At 39.4% G+C, this 16,330-nt stretch overlaps 1 protein-coding gene across 2 annotated transcripts in view; it reads left to right on the top strand.

Annotated features, from left to right (window-relative positions):
- LOC131077102 (coiled-coil domain-containing protein SCD2) overlaps window positions 1-16,330 on the top strand; it is a 114,328-nt gene that overhangs the window by 24,036 nt on the left and 73,962 nt on the right. For both annotated transcript variants that reach the window (XR_009113544.2, XM_058014532.2), the window contains exons 6-7: window positions 10,183-10,232; window positions 10,333-10,360. Coding sequence is in view for 1 of the 2 variants with exons in the window: in XM_058014532.2 (XP_057870515.2) it covers window positions 10,183-10,232; window positions 10,333-10,360 (78 nt within the window). In the remaining variant the exon portion in view is untranslated. The remainder of the gene's footprint in view (window positions 1-10,182; window positions 10,233-10,332; window positions 10,361-16,330) is intronic.

The following is a 16,330-nucleotide window of genomic DNA, read 5'->3' as shown; positions in this document are numbered from 1 at the left end:
GGTAACTGAAAGCTGTTTTGTGCACATCCTGCTCTTGAACCCAAAGCTAATGATATCCAAAATGAAGATCTATTTTGGAAAAATAGACCGCTCATGTAGCTCATCCATCAACTCATCAATATGCAGATTAAGATACTTGTTCTTAATGGTTTTCTTATTTAGTTCACTGTAATCAATGCACATCCTCATAGTACCATCCTTCACCAAGACAACATAAGAAATGAAGGGACTAGAACTAGGACGTATATGTCTTGCATACAAGAACTCTTGAATAATCTTCTCAATCTCATCTTTGAATCGTCTAGGATGATGGTAGGGATACATAACAACTGGCGTGCTATCCACAAGCTCAATAACATGCTCAATACCATGATTGGGAGGTTAGATCATGCAGTAGATCTAAAAAACACCACTATGATTGTCCAACAAGCCTTGTATGTCAACATGATATGCATGCTGTCTTGTATCAGTAGATTTATCTGAAATGAAACACTGCATTGCCCACCTGACCTTTGAATGCTGAAAAACTCTCTCCATCCTTCTAGCTGAAATAACTCTAGGAGCATTTGACGATAAGCCCTGTAATGCCACCTTCGGACCATCTGCTGTGACTCAACTTCATAGTCTTTATGTCTGTGACATATGGACTAATAAAATGCAACCACCAAACACCCAATCCAACATCGGTCTCATCAATGTTGACCACATAAAAGTTATTAGTAAAGGGTGTAATTACCTAAAGTCGTACTCAATTGTGGAATGCAATTAACACAACGCAACATCGTGCCTCTTGCTGTTTGCACATGGAAACCATCATGCTCCTTGACGAGCTCTTTCTTCTTGATAGAGTCGTGTTGGTGAGACCAGCTTCATCTTTCATCTGGTTGGTCGTGGTTACTGCTTTCCTGGTGAATGGTGTTTTATGGTGGCTTGTATTCTTTGAAGGCCGGTCAAACCTTGCAGACGTGTTTCTTTATCGACATTGCATCTACATTTTCAATGTGAGCACTCGTATAGGCTCATGGTCCTTGGCGGAAGGTTATTATTTTAGCTTGTCGGGGATAACATTTTGTTCTTTCGTGCATGTGGCGGGTTGTGTGCCCATGTTTTCGATTTCATAATTGTTGTATTATGGCAGCTTGTAGCAGGCTTGGACATCTCGATTCCTCTTGATCAACATTTGCTTGGATAGGCTCGAGTTTTTTTTTTTCATGGTTCATGCTTGTGGATTGGCGGTTTGATGTGTCGATGGGGATGGATTTTCATATTGCCCATTGGCTTTGAGATCGAGTTTTGCTATGAATATTCTTGGTGAGTAGTTCAGATTCCTTTCAAAAGGTGTGGCTCTTCGTTGATTCATATCTGCATTAGCCAAGGTTCGTGTTGAGCTCATTCTAGTTTTGATCGGCAGATAGTCCTTGTGATCTGCACTTTCTATATGACCAGTCCATATTCCTTTGGACAACGTCTTTATTAGCCACGAGATTTGCAAGCTCATGTTTGGTTGGAGCTTTAGATCCTGTTAGAGTTATCATGTATTAGCTAATAATTATTTATTTAATTTTTAGTCTATTATACTCTACGCTTAAGCTAAACTTAGGCATTTTATAATATGGTAGGTATTTTATAATTATTCTAATTATTAAATACACATTATCCCTTTAGGGTTGCACACCTTTAGGGTTGCTAATATCCTTTTATAAGGATTGTATTGTATTTTTTATTTTAAATTCCCTCTTTGAATGATAATCTTTTTCTTCAGAGCCATTATTGCTTTTTGCCTCCGTTCTTCTTTTGTGACAGGTATTTTGCTTGCAGGTGTTCTTGGGATCTCTGAAGTTGTATTTCTCAATTTCTTCATGGTATCAGAGCCTACATCTACTGCTACTTGTTCTTGATTTTTCAAAAGATTATTTGGAGGAGGGTTTAAAGCTTTTTCAGAGTTTTTAATTTATTTGGATCTAGGGTGCTTCTTTGTTTCTGGGCATTTTGGGCTCAAATGGACCTCACCATTGAGCTCAAAACACCCAAAAACCCCCATTACTTTGGCCTTGACAATTTTTTTTTTTGATTTTTGCCCTTATTGGGCATGTTTTTCGAGAACAAAAAATTTTTTTTTTGGGCAATTCAATGGCTTGCCCAGGCCAACACAGTCACTGCGATAGCCTTGGAGCCACTAACGGTCTCCAAGACTGCCACGGGAGCCTTGGCGGTTATCGCCGAGGTTTGCAAGCATCCGGTGATCTTTAAACCATCGGCCACCACAGCAGCCCCGCCGCCCAACAGTCGCCTCCCGACCACCGGTGGTACTTCCTCTGCCTCCTGCATGCAGCCCCGCCTCCTTCCCACCACCGCTCGAGCCAACTGCCTTCCTGTTGCCGCTGCCGCACTGCCACCGTCGGCCGTCAACCGCCGTATACTGCTGCTCCGGCTTGCGTGCTGTGGTCCCTGCCCTCCGAACTTGGTCGTGGACCCTGCCCCGTGCCCTGTGCAATCCGCTTGCCGCCGTTGGTCGACCTTTACCCGCCGACCTCCTACCCGCTGGCCACTGCCGCTTCTCGGCCGCCGCCACCCCCGCCACAGATTTGCAGTCGGATTTTTTTTCCGACAAGACATTTTCCGGCAATCGGTAGGTATATTTTTCCGACAACCCACAATTTTTTCAAGCATTTTTTTCCGACAGCCCAAAAATTTATCAGGCGACTTTTTCCGGCAAGGGGGATTTTTTTTCAAGCCCAGGGGAATATTTTGGGAGTATTCTGCTGACATCAGCATGACGTCATGCTGATGTCAGCAGTACGAAAGCTTTTGCATGGCCCCTGAGACCCTCTTTGTGCCCTAAAAGACGGTGTTTTTGTTTTGGCCATATCTTGGGCATACGATATCGTTTTTGGGCAAACGAGATATCGTTGGAAAGCTAGTTTCGTCTACTTTCTAGATTTGTGGGTTTCATCACTTGGTTTTTCTGCTGGTACATTCTGTAGCCATTTGAAGTTAGAGGTGCAATTTTCAGTCCTGAGCTCATAACTTTTCGCCAGTTTCTCCGTTTTTCGCAATTCCAGCGGCGTTGGGATGGTGTTTCAGAGCTCTTCATAGCTATCCATGCACTTTTTCCATATTTTACTCTAGATACATTTTATTCAGTTTTTTGTGTTTTCACACTTTGGTGAATTACTTGGACATTTGAGCCCCTGAAAACTTCTCATTTTGGTGGAATGACTTCTTGTTCGCTGTTCTGCATGTATTTCCAGCCTTTTGTCTTTTTTGAGCATTGTATACATCATTTTGTAAGCATTTTCTTTTTTGCAAATGCACTGAGGTAAAGTGCCACTATGCCTTGCATGCTTGGGATCTTGCACATCTTCTGTCTTATTGTACTCGCACTCCATTATAAAGTGCCATGGGGGGGTTTGATGTTTGCCTTGTTTGCCATCTACCTTTGTCACGTGAGTGTTCCTTCCACGACATTAGCCTCATGATGTGTGTCAAGTGAGTGTTCCTTCCACGACACTTGCCTTTATACGTGTTTGTACTTTCTGCTGCACTTTTGCTGTTCCTGGTTCTTCATCATGCAGTTTTTCTTGGCATTCAGTTTCAGTGTACCTGTCACCTCTCCCTTTTCAGCATTATGGGGGGGTTTCTCCTGTTGGTTGTTGGTTCTAATGCTTCCTTGGTTCGTTGGAGTGAGCTATGTATTCAGTATTTGTTCCTATGTACTAGGCGGATGTAGTGGCTGGTTACCTATGCATTTATGTGAGATGGATCATTTCCCATATGGACACTCTTTCATTCCTATTTTTGGAGGCAACCTTCCATCTTCAATTGATCAACTCTTCAGACTTTGGTGTTTTTTGCCATCTATATCTTCGAGTTCAGTTTTTGCTTTTGTTTGTCATCTGATTCGAGTAGTGTTATTTGAGGGCACTCATGCAGATTACAGTCCTCTCTACCTGATCATCTTCTATTTCAGTGGAGGTTCTTCAGATCGATAGTTATTCTTCAACAGTGTTTGCAAGGTCTTCATGCTTCAGTGATTCTTCTGCTCTTTTTTTGTTCCTATCTTTTGGAACATTCTTGTTTGGAGGCTTCTTCAGTCCTTCACTTGTATTTCATCTCTTTTTGGAGTAGAGTTTTTTCCCACGTGGTTTTATCTATTTCTCCGCTTTACAAAGATCTTTTGTACTTGGGTACCTCATCAAGCTTTGTTGCCCGGACCCAAATTTGCCTTCATCATGTAGTTACATTTTTTGCTTCATGCATTTAGTTTTTTAGCTACTCCTTAAGTTCATCTTAAGGGGGGGTGTTAGAGTTATCATGTATTGCACACCTTTAGGGTTGCTAATATCCTTTTATAAGGATTGTATTGTACTTTTTATTTTAAATTCCCTCTTTGAATGATAATCTTTTTCTTCAGAGCCATTTTTGTTTTTTGCCTCTATTCTTCTCTTGTGATAGGTATTTTGCTTGCAGGTGTTCTTGGGGTCTCTGAAGTTGTATTTCTCAACTTTTTCAGATCCTTTGTTTGGCATCATCTAGCATTGCATTGAGATCTAGATCGCATATTGTTTGCGATCTCATTAGCCCGTATTTGAACATTGGTTAGTGGTCTTTACCACTAGATAGTGCCGCATCTCTAGGGTTGTGGCGATTCATTGGCAGCCAGTTTTCAATTCTTAGATGTCAGACGGTTTTCGGTAACCGCAGGCGAGTGCACCTTCATCGGCTTGTGTTTAGACAAGGGTTTCATTCATTGGATTTGACTTGCATCCTTTCATTGGTACTTTTTGGTGATTTTTTATTTTGAGTTCAGGTTTATTCCCCTGTCACTCTATTACTGTGAACGACCTTTTTTCTATCAAAGATCGGAGTTTATATTTAGAGGCTCGATTCATCCTTTATTGGTGCAATCTACTGGCTTGGGCTTTTGTTAATAGTGCTTGGCTTGTAAATTTCTGGATTCGTGGCTAAGTTTGCGTGATTCCATTGTGGCTTGTTCCTCTCAATTTTCATCTAACCTAAGGATCAATTGGGGTTTATTTTGTTTGGCAGGCAGAGTTTACATCGCTGCTTCATGACACTCTTTTTGTGTTTAGTTGCATGTGCCAATTGGCGCTCTTGCATTCGCTAGACCCATACACAAAATGCTTGCAAACGTCATCCTTCTGGGGACACATGGTACTATTTGATATGTGCAACCAACCACAATCAAGTCCAATCAGCGGTCAAAGCACAACCTTGTCAGCCACTCAGCTTGCCACGCAGGGGGTGTTTTTTTGCTGTGATGGTCGTTTGATCGTCAAATTTAGTCTCACGATTTGCTAATGTCAGCATTGCGTCAACCCCCTCCATTATTTGAGTTTTTAATTTCATAGTTTGACTTTGAAAATTCATAACGTGCTCATTTTGAGGTCTTTTTTCGAGCAATTTTTTTGATTTGGGATAATTTTTCATGCTTCAGTGGTGTGGTCATTTTCTGATTTTGATGCACAAATTTTCCAGATTTTCAGTTTTTCATAACTGTACTTGTCCAATCCTCGTTTTTGCAACTTCGGAGGCTTCGTTTAGGCTCATATGGACTCCTTTTCAGGTTTCGTTTTTTTTGAAAGCGCATGATTTTTTGTCTACTTCACATATATGCTATCAATTTGTAGTGATTGTGAGTAGAAATTATACTTTCAACATATGTTCATTTTTGGCCCATTTTGGTACTTGTAATGCTAGAATCTTCATTTGGTCTTTTGCATTTGTCACTTGAGTTTGCTAGCCTTTTTTGAATCAAAAGTCCACCTTGCCTTGTTTTGTTGGTGGCTGTTGTACACGCACTAAGTATAAAGTGCCAAGTCATCATTTGGGTAGGGGGGGGGGGTGCGTTCTTTGATGGAGTGAATTTGGGGGGCTTTCTTGTGTGATAGTGCCTCTCTTTATCTTGTGCTCTTTCATTTCATTGTTATGGGTTCTCATAAATTTCCACTTTTAGCTCCACTTAACTATGCTTCTTGGAAAATTGATGCTTGGAGTAAGGTAATGGAAAAAGGATTAACTCATTATATTGATGGAATTTGTACAACACCAACTGATCCTAATGCTCAAATGGTATGGCTCACAAAATATTATGGCGCTTGGAACTTTGAGGAAATATGTATCAAAGGATCTCATCTTTTACATTGAAAAGTGTAAAATAGTTAAAGATGCTTGGGATATCTTGGGTAAATTGTATGGCCAAGTTGATGAGATTAGGGGCTATCAGCTTGACAATGATCTGACTATGTTGGATCCCAAGAATTTTGATACAATCCAAGACTATGTCACTAAAGAAAATGAGCTAAGAGCACAACTCGAGGATCGTGACATAGACAAGAAGGATGCACAATTGGTCTACAATTTGTTGGGAAAGCTTCCATTAGAATATGCAACATTTGTTTCTAGCTTCCAAACCCATCGCTTGACAGTTGGTAGTTCTTTCACCACACCATCATTTGATGCATTCACATAAATGTTGATGTTAGAGCAGTCAAAGTTGATGAGCATGGGGATTCTCAAGTCTTCAAAGTCTAAAACTTTGGTGGCTAATCAAGGGAATCAAGGAAAGGATTCCAACAAGAAGCAAAAGCAGTTCAATCCAAAGACACAATAGGATAGAGCACGATCATCCTCTCCACAACAAGGTAATTCTTCACCTTCTTCCATGAAGGAATATTCAACCAAGGAGAAACCACCTTGTTCATATTGCAAGAGAGTTGGTCTTGATGAGCATCGTTGCCACACTAAGCGAATTGATGAGTTGACAAACATCATCAAGAAGAACAACATTGATTTGCCATCCGCTTATAAGAAGAAGGATTCATCTCCTTGCAGTTCCTTGTAGTCAAAAGGAAAGGGACAAGCTCTTTGTGCTACTACAAGTCATGATTTAGGGAGATAGCTTCTAGATTCAAGAGCTTCTCATCATATGGCATCTTCACAGTCTATGTTCTCTTCATTTGAGCCTTGCAACATACCACCACCGATTTTGATGGTCAATCGTACATATATGAATGTGATTGGGAAAGGATCTATTGCTATTGGGGATAACACCTTCAATGCTGTGTTGTGTGTACCTCACTTGACAAACAATCTTCTTTAAATCTATCAAATCACTAATGGGGCAACAAGGAAGACTGTGGAGTTCACACCTGATTTAGTTATCATTAGAGACTTGAAGAGTAGAGCTATCATTGCTATTGGGGTGGTGGATCATGCATCTTGGTTGTACTCCTTTTCAGACTTTGTTCCTATTGATGAGTTTGATTCTTTAGATGATGATCACACTTCTAGTATTGATTCCAATATTGAGGAGAATTTTGTTTACTTGAACTTGGGTGTTCTCACATGTGACCCAGTTCTTGAGCCTTGCATTTCATCTTCTCTCATTGATATCACATCTACTATTGCACCTGATGATGCTTATGTTACTACAATTTTGGCTTCTTGTGATTCAGTTTAGCACGATATACCTTGTCTTCCAGATACAGTTCCTTGGGATGACTACTTGATAGACATTGCAGCTTTGTTTGTGGAATCCTACATTTCAGATTTGGGAGACATCATTGATTATATTCATCTTCTCTTTGATGGAGATGATCCTTCTTCAGTTGTTGCGAGGGAACACTTTGACCCTCTTGTTCATTCTCTACATGATCATTCTTTTGAGGTTGACATGATTGTGGATACGTATGTACAACATTTGGAGGAGGTCTCTTTATCCTAGGAGACACTTGAGTCTTTGGATCATGTACTACATTCATCTTCTCTAGATCTTGGATTTTATTTTAGCAGTGTGGACTAGTACACCTGATTTGTAGTTGGCAACTTTCAATATCGACATGGGGACACTTGAGCAGCTTTTAGAGACTCCATACATCTTGAGGTTTCTTCGTACATCTTCCTTTTAGGATCGGGGAGACTTCATGGATACACCTTTGGTTTTGTTTCTTCCTAAGGGGAGGAACATTGTTCAACCCTCGTGGAGTAGTTTCTTGATTTAGTTTCGAGCTTCTACCATTGGTGCATATTCTACATTGAGGGGGGGCTACTTGGTCTTTCTTCTTCACTTTTATGGGGGGGACTTTTTCACCACATGGGGTTTTGTCCTTTTCATTCTTCTTTGAGAGTTCTTTTGTATTTTCATCTCTCTTTTGGGTGGGAGTTTTTCCCCATTGGGTTTTTCTCTCTTTCTCCTTTTGTGAGAGATTGCATTGCCTTTGTACATGGGTATTTGACATGGCCTAGTAGTTGGGATCCATCTTGCATTGTTATCTTGAGTCTACATTCCCCTAAGTTGCACTTAAGGAGGGGTGTTGGTGTAATTATGTCTCATAATTACATTTTACTTAAGTTGATTTAGGATAATGCATTCATTGTAGTTTGCATATGAGACACGAAAATGCACATCTAGGGAAGATGGTTGTAGGAGAAATTCCACCTTTTGTGGTGTTATCTTGTTATCACATTCCACCTTCGGTGGGTGATCCACCTTTAATGAAATATTTTATTATTTCTCCTACCTACCCCTACCTACCCTTGTATCTCATTGGGCCACATGTCATGATTGTGTGCTCTCATAGCCTTGCCTTTATAAGCTGTCTCATTTACATTTTATGTGATTGAGTTTTGCATCTTGATGAGAATACAGTTTGTTCTTGTCTATCTTTGTCTCTCTTGTGTTTGTGCTATTCGTTTGGTCTCTAGATCTTGGGTTGCTATAGGCAAATTCTTACAAAATGAATAGCTTATAAGACTATAAAAACCTAACACAGTCAAGTAGGTGAATGATTTTGAACAAGCTTGAAAAACTATGAATGTTAGCAGCTTCGATTCACAGTGAAAATGAGCAGCTTGGTTCGCGATTCTATTGGTGCCATTGTGCCCTAGAAATTGTGTCAAATAATGTCCTTTGTCGTGTGTGGAAAACAACTTAAAAAAATTAGGTTTTTGAATTTGTTTTTTGTCTTTTTCTGTGATTTTTTGGCGAGTTTAGGTGGTTTTTTCGTGATTTTTTTTCAAGAAAACAGTGCAAGTTTAAAGAAAAAATCATTTGCGTGTTTTTCTGTGAGTAACTCGCAGTCATGTCTAGTGCGCAAGTACTTGCACGTCCGACAATTTTTTGCTGAGTTTTTCAACATTGGTCTATATAATAGTAGCATACACATGTGGCCAATTGTTTATCTATGTCTAAAGAACTGTTGACAATGGATTATATGAGATGTACTAGGATTTTTTAATTTGGTGTTTATCAAAATGCAAAATATAAAAAAGGGTGCTTTTTTCAATTGTATTATCTTTGGGAAATTCCTGTTGACAGGAAAACTTGGATAACATAACATTCCTCCGGGTAAACCTGTCTTGTTTGTAGTCACCTCTGTTTCTTTTTGGTTTTATAATTTATTCTTGCTTTCTGTTCTTTTGTGTCACAATGATATATTGTTTAATATAACATGCTGTAATTTCAAGATAACCATTAATGTTAATTTAGTTTCTTTTTTCTTTTCTACTATAATAAGGTTTAACATTGTGTATAGTTAATTTGTAATAATTTATACGAAAATTCAAGGATAATATTATCTTGCAATCTGTCTGAACTGGTAAATGTTAAATTTTTCAATGTACTTGATGTTCTTGCTGTGAAAGTGAAATGTTTTTTGCTATAGTGTTTGAACATCTCTATTGGTATCTATGGATAAGTAGATTAGCTTATGCACCATTGGTTAGAATCCAAGAGGCAATAACAAGTGTGTTATTTTTTGGGTTTAAGTTGCTCTTTGTTTGGGTGCCCAGAGCTTGAGTCTGGCCTCATCCATTATGGTGTGGGGTCTCTGCACTAGCAAAGAATTGAACCTTGGTGGGCTTTTTGTAAGCCAAGCATTTTCATCAACAGACCAACAGCCGTTTAGTTGCCCTTTTGAAGATATAGTTACCTTGGTTATACTGTATAAGTTCATTATTCTAAAATAGATATTTTCTTGTTGTCCTTTAATTGAATTTTAGGATTAGTTCATTCTAACCTATAATTTTCTGCATTTTCTGGTCATCATATGTTTAATGCAAAATCATTGGGGTTGAAGTAAAATGCTGTCTTCTAGTTGTTACAGAGAGAATCTTCACACAAATTTTGCAGGCTTATGTAAAATGCACTTTGTTTGTCAGGTTGCTTCCCTTGGAGAAGGCATTTCATTAGAGGCACGATTATTAAGCAGGTTTAGATGCTGACGTTTCATATTATTAGCAGTTGTTCATTTCCTTTTTTGAGACTAGAGTACTGAAAGTGTAGTTTGATTGGGATGTTTTATCTTGCAGAAAAGAAGCAGCATTGCGGCAAAGAGAGGTAATTGCACATTTTCTTTAAAGTTTTCATACAGTATTTCTATTTGGAAAGTCCTAAGTGTTGTTCCATTCGCTTTGTTTCTTAAGGATTGTAATTAATTGTTTCTTAGGGGTAAATTGTAATAAACAGGAACACTTAAAATAGTTTAAAAATAGTTTGAGAGTTGTTTTTGTGCAACCTAACCACAAGAGCCTCACTTACCTTGGGAATTGTTTATATTCTGTGGGTACTTATTTTTTGTTTTAAGATAAAACAAGAATTCCTATACTAACAAGATGTCCCTTTTGAAACTATTCTGAAGGTTTCTTTGAGGAAATTTCAAGAATGGTGAAAATAGCATCTTTTGGGTGGAGTTGTATCTTGAGTGTAACTACATGTTGTGACCTTTTCACACATCGCCCCATTGCTAACGGGGACCCCCTCTTTGCTAGCTTCCTGCGTCGTTAGGTTAGGGTTTTGGCTGCTTAGTGGGCAATTTTGCGTTTTCCGTGCCCGAGTCTTAGAGTTTTGATCATGCCTAGTGCCGTCTAGGGTTTTTGAAGTGTTAGGATCAAGTTGCAAAAGATGATATTTTTTAATGATCCTAAGTTTTGTTAAGTGTTTGAGCATTTGAACGTTAACGTGTTTTTAAACACGCGCATCAATAATTTTAAAGTGCTAAGATATTCACAAACCTTTTGGAGTTGTTTTCTCGCTCCTAAGGTAATATTTAAGTTGGTTTCGCACTTTATTCCAACATTTTCCTGGCGTTTTGCTCATATTTTTGGAAAATTAGTCTAAGTCCAGTTAAATTTAAAGTCGCCGAGTAATTTTAAGTGTTTAAAATGTTAAAATCCTAAGGGAAATCCATATTCCAAGGGTTAAAGGGTCAAAATCCATGCTAGAGGTGATTTTCCCCTCACATTCCAGACTACCCAACCCATTCCCCCACTCAAAATCCATACTACACATGGGTTTCCCCTGGAATCCATACTGGCCACTAATTTCCCCCACTGTTTATCCACACCTGGAGCGATTTTCCCCTGGGAATGCTAAAATTTGGCTAAGTGTCAGGATTTATCCAGACACCCATCGAATTTCCCCTGGGAGTGCGGATTGGGGTGCAAGGATAATTCTATGCCTGGGTTGTTTTTCCACCAGGATTTTTGTGACAACTAAGTTAGGATTTTTGTCCGGATTTTTATCCAGACAGGGATCGATTTTCCACTGGGAACATTATGAAGAGTTTTGAGTTCGGATTTTTGTCCAGACTGAGGTCGGATTTCCACCAGGGAGGTATTTTTTCAAGTTAAGTGATTTTTGAGTGTGGATTTTTGTCCAGACACCCATCGAATTTCCCCTGGGGGGTGATTTTTGCAAATTGAGTGCAATTTTGTCTAGATTTTTGTCCAAACTCCTATCGATTTTCCCCTGGAGGGTGATTTATGTGCATTTTGATGATTTTGAGCATGGATTTTTATCCAAGCATGGGTCGAATTTCCCCTATGGGGCAAATTTTGACACTTAAGTGATTTTTGAAGGGATTTTGTAATCTCAACCTATAGCGATTTTCCCTTGGAGGCTTTATTTTGGATTTAAATTGCAATATTTTAAATAAAAGCCCCATTTTGACTGCTTTTAAATAATTATTAAATGATTATTTAAAATTTAAAAGCAAATTTGATAACTTGCAATAATTATTAAATGTTTGAATCTTCTAGAAGCAAGTTAGGGTTTCACCAAGCAAGTATTTATACAAGTGTTTTTTAATCCCACATTGCTTGTGTGGTGAAAGTTGGAGCTGAAAGCAAGTATATGAGAGGAACTTCAGCATTATTTTATTATTATTTCTGCCAGGTGTCTCCATGAGAGCGATTTTTTTTTTCAAGTTGGGCGAATTTTTTTTACAAGGCATTTTTGTGAAGTGTGGGATTGAGGATTTATTTTCCTCCATTTTTTCCAGCTTGCTGATTTATTCCTCTTGGCTGCCATTAAATACCAGTTTCAGATTTTCGATTTTGCTAAGTTTGGCGATTTTTTCCAAATTTAGCATTTTTTGGTGAAAGTTGGCGAATTTGTGTTTGGACACCTTGGGCGATTTTTCCTCCACCATTGTTGCTTGCTGTTCAGACCTTCATTTCTGCAGATTGCTGCCATTAACAACAATTTTTAGAATTTTGAAAATTTCGATTTTTTGCTAAGGAAGGCAAATTTTTGTGTTTGGGGTTTTCAATCCCAACTTGGGCAATTTTTCCAGATTATTGCCATCCTCCATTATTGCAGATCCGAGCTACCATTGGCATCAATTTTCAGATTTCCATTTTAGCGCTAGACTTGGGAAAATTTCGATTTTGCTTGGAGGCCACATTTTGGTGGATTTTTCATGCATGTTTGTTGGCTGTTATCATTTCCAGCCTGCTGATTCGCTTCAGATCTGAGGTTTGCTTCAGATTTTGACCTCCATTAATGGCTGCCATTAATTTTCAGACTTAAGTTTTTATTGCCTAGCCAATTCTAACTTAAATATTTAGCATTTGGAGACATTTTGTGGAGTTTTCTGTGCACTTTTTAGACCATTTTATCGCTGTTGCAGGTCTGAAACTTCATTGTTAGACGGTTGTCCTCAGAAATTTTTATTTCCAGCCACCTAACCAATTTTGGCGAATTTGCTTGGGGCTGTTTCCTAAGCCATTTTTCATCATTTTCAGGGATTTAAACCACTTTGCAAGGTGCTGGTAAGTCTGAAGTGTTCGATTTTCAGACTTGTCCTCAGAAAACTAATTTTTACCAGCCATACTTACATTCCAGAAAATGATTATTTTCATCAATAAAACTGATTTCTATTGATTTTATGCACATTTTGAAGATAACAACATATTTTGAAAGTCTGAATTTTCAGGTTGTTTTCAGAATTTTGACCTCCATTGTTGACTGTGAAAGGTGTCTTCAGACATTCATTGTGTGAAAACACAACCTTTCACACCTTTCCTAAGTCATCATCAATCCGGTATACTCCTTTGCATTCTTTGCTTGCATATTTTCTAAGCGTAAGGAGGTATAAATGAATTTTTATGGAAGGCTTCCATGCCTTAGTGTTGTCACACATTGAACGTAATTGCTAAAATTTACCAAGTGTATGGATTATTTTCCTGACTTCATGCTCTAAACTAGCTAAATCTCTAGAAAGTCAGGAATTTTATTACAAGTATTTATTTTTATCCTAGGACTAACTTCCAGTTTCGTACAGGTGCGATGTCGAAGTCAGGATACAAGGAAAGGAAAGAGCTGCTGAAGACGTTGGAGATTGGATTTTATCCAGAGTTCAAGATTTCATCCAGATGGAGGGAGATCACTGATACCAACATGCATTTCCTGGACTTCGACCAGATGCAGCGTCGGATGTTCGGATCTAGAGATCAGGGTCCTTCTCCAGCATATGCGAATATTATGAAGAGTGGCATTTTCCATGCCGCTGGGTTTCCACAATCCATACAGTGCAGTGAGTTGATCCTGGAATGTGCACGATGTTACGATCCGCTCACAAGAATGATCAAGAGTCCGAAGGGTGTTGTCATCGCCTACCTTGCTGAGGATGCCATTGCTGAGGTATTCGGAATTCCCTGCAGTACAGACATGAAGGATGTGACCAAGGAAGCTTATGCAGATAGATACACGAAGAAGATGGGTGTATGCAAGAGTTTAATTAATAAAGAATGGATGATTGAACCTAGAAATCATCATTCCAAGGCTCCCAAGACACTTATGTGCGTAGATTTTAAGGAGGAATATAGTGATTTGATATTCCTACTCAACAGAGTGATGGGAATGCCGCAGGGAGCAATATTTCATGGATGGATGTTCTACTTCATCCAGGATTGTCTTAAAGGGACACTAGTGAATTGGTCTAAGATCATAAGCGACAATTTGGATTTTCAGTTGAGGAATGTAGAGAGGTCTAGGTCATTTGCCATGACTTCTTACCTGGTGTACCTGCTTGCACGGTTTGTTTCATATAGAGGATTAATATGCAAAGGTGAAGTCGAGAATGGGCAAGGACAATTTAAGAGTTATGAATGCTACTCCCAATTGAGTATGCACAGAATTGAAGACTATAAAAGAGTGAATGATGCATTCACTATGTACATCACACGGATGCTGCAGGGCGGAATCCACAGAAGATTGTCCAAGGAGGCAATGGAGTTAATAGAGAAATATGGATTGTGGTATATACAGTTTCCCACTTTCACATACCTCAGGATTCATGGGTTTCAATCTAAACCCTACAGGCTTCCTAGGTATCCTACTGACAGAATGATATTGTTGGAAGTGGCAAGACAGCTTCTAGAGTTCAATGTTATCCAGAGAGAGAAGCACAGGACAGGAATGACATTCCCTATGTCAGTTGGGAAGACGTCAGAGGTCTGCCAATCCGTCATAGCTGCCAGCACTGCAGGTGAGGAGATTGCATTCTACAGATTTTCTACCTACAAGAAAAGAGAAAGATTTGATCCAGACAAGAAGGTCGGAAGGATCAGAGGAGAGAAGTTCACTCACAAGGTTGACATAGAGGATTATTGGGCTAACTTAATGGATGAACAAACAGTAAAGAGAAGAATGTGGTCCAGAATGTCAGTGGATTTCATGAGGAAGTGTGGACTTTTCCTCATCCCTGATCAGGTATTAGATGATAAAGATCATACACAGCCACATTATGAGAATGAAATGAAGAAGGCAATCCTATTGCCAAATTGGTCAGAGTCAGAGGAGACTGATCTGAATATATTGATGAGAGAAGTCTTGAATTTCTCCCGCACATGGGTAGATATGCAGATGAACAGATTAGTTGACATGGGTGTTCCCTTCACTTATGAGAAGATGAAGACGGAAGAGTCTACTTCCGAGGATGATCAGAGGATTGTCAGTGATGTCAGGATTCATGTAGACGAAGAGAGTCAAGCTCCCAAAAGAAGGAAGAACATGCATGGAGAAGTCAAGGCTAAAGAGAAGAAGATTGAGGATGTGAAGAAGAAACAAAAGACTATCATTCCTTCACCCCCTCCCAGTGTCTCATCAATCGAAGTGATTGAAGTAGCAGAACAGAATAAGGAGACTCAACAGTGTTCCAACACAGTGATACTACCAGAGAATACTCAGGAATTTCATGCCACAGCAACATTTGCACCTCCTAATGAGAATGATGACCAGCCGGGATCCCCTACTGTCCTTTTGGAAGTTAGTTTGGGAAATGATGTATATGATTGGACCAGGAATAATCCCGATGATAATGATGAAGTTATCTTGGCACTGAAGGACCTTGATCAAGAAATATTTCTTGATGATGGTATGGAGATGACCGCTATTCCTGAATGGTTGAGGAAGAGTATGGAGAAAAGTAAACAAATGATAGAAGTATAGCCTATTGAGGATATTGATGACTACCTAGCTAGGAGTGCTAAGAAGAAAGAGCCCAAGAGAGCGGAGATTTTGTCGTACATAGCTAGAGATGAGACAGGAATGCGGATTGCGCAGATTGCTGTTCCTAGAGCAGGCGTGACAGTGGACACTGCTACTCCCATGGATTTCCAGATCACTTCAGTTGCCCTTGGTCGTCCATCCGCAGGGCAGGAATTTCAGGAGATTGGTGACAACCTCCAAGCAATCAATGCCAAGTTAGACACAGCGATTGCGGAGAATGAAAGGTACAAAGAAGAAAATATTAGACTCAGAGAGTATATTGCAGGGACAAGGCGTGGGGATCCCACCCTTATTTCCCCTATTGCAGTTGACCATGGAATACATTCACACTGCGAGGTAGCGAGAGGTACACACTCAGAGGTGGAAAAGTGGATTGAAAGCACAAGAAGGCAGGCAGATGATTTCCTCACTCAGTTTGTCCAAGCATATGATAAGACAACAACGCTTGTATTCAGGATCCAGTATTTGGAGGGAGTTTGGGAAGAATTCCGGCCTATCCAAGAGAAGACCATTCCA

The sequence above is a fragment of the Cryptomeria japonica genome, chromosome 9, assembly GCF_030272615.1.
Source record: "Cryptomeria japonica chromosome 9, Sugi_1.0, whole genome shotgun sequence".
Taxonomy (NCBI): Eukaryota; Viridiplantae; Streptophyta; class Pinopsida; order Cupressales; family Cupressaceae; genus Cryptomeria; species Cryptomeria japonica.
This window is presented reverse-complemented; position numbering and strand designations above follow the sequence as displayed.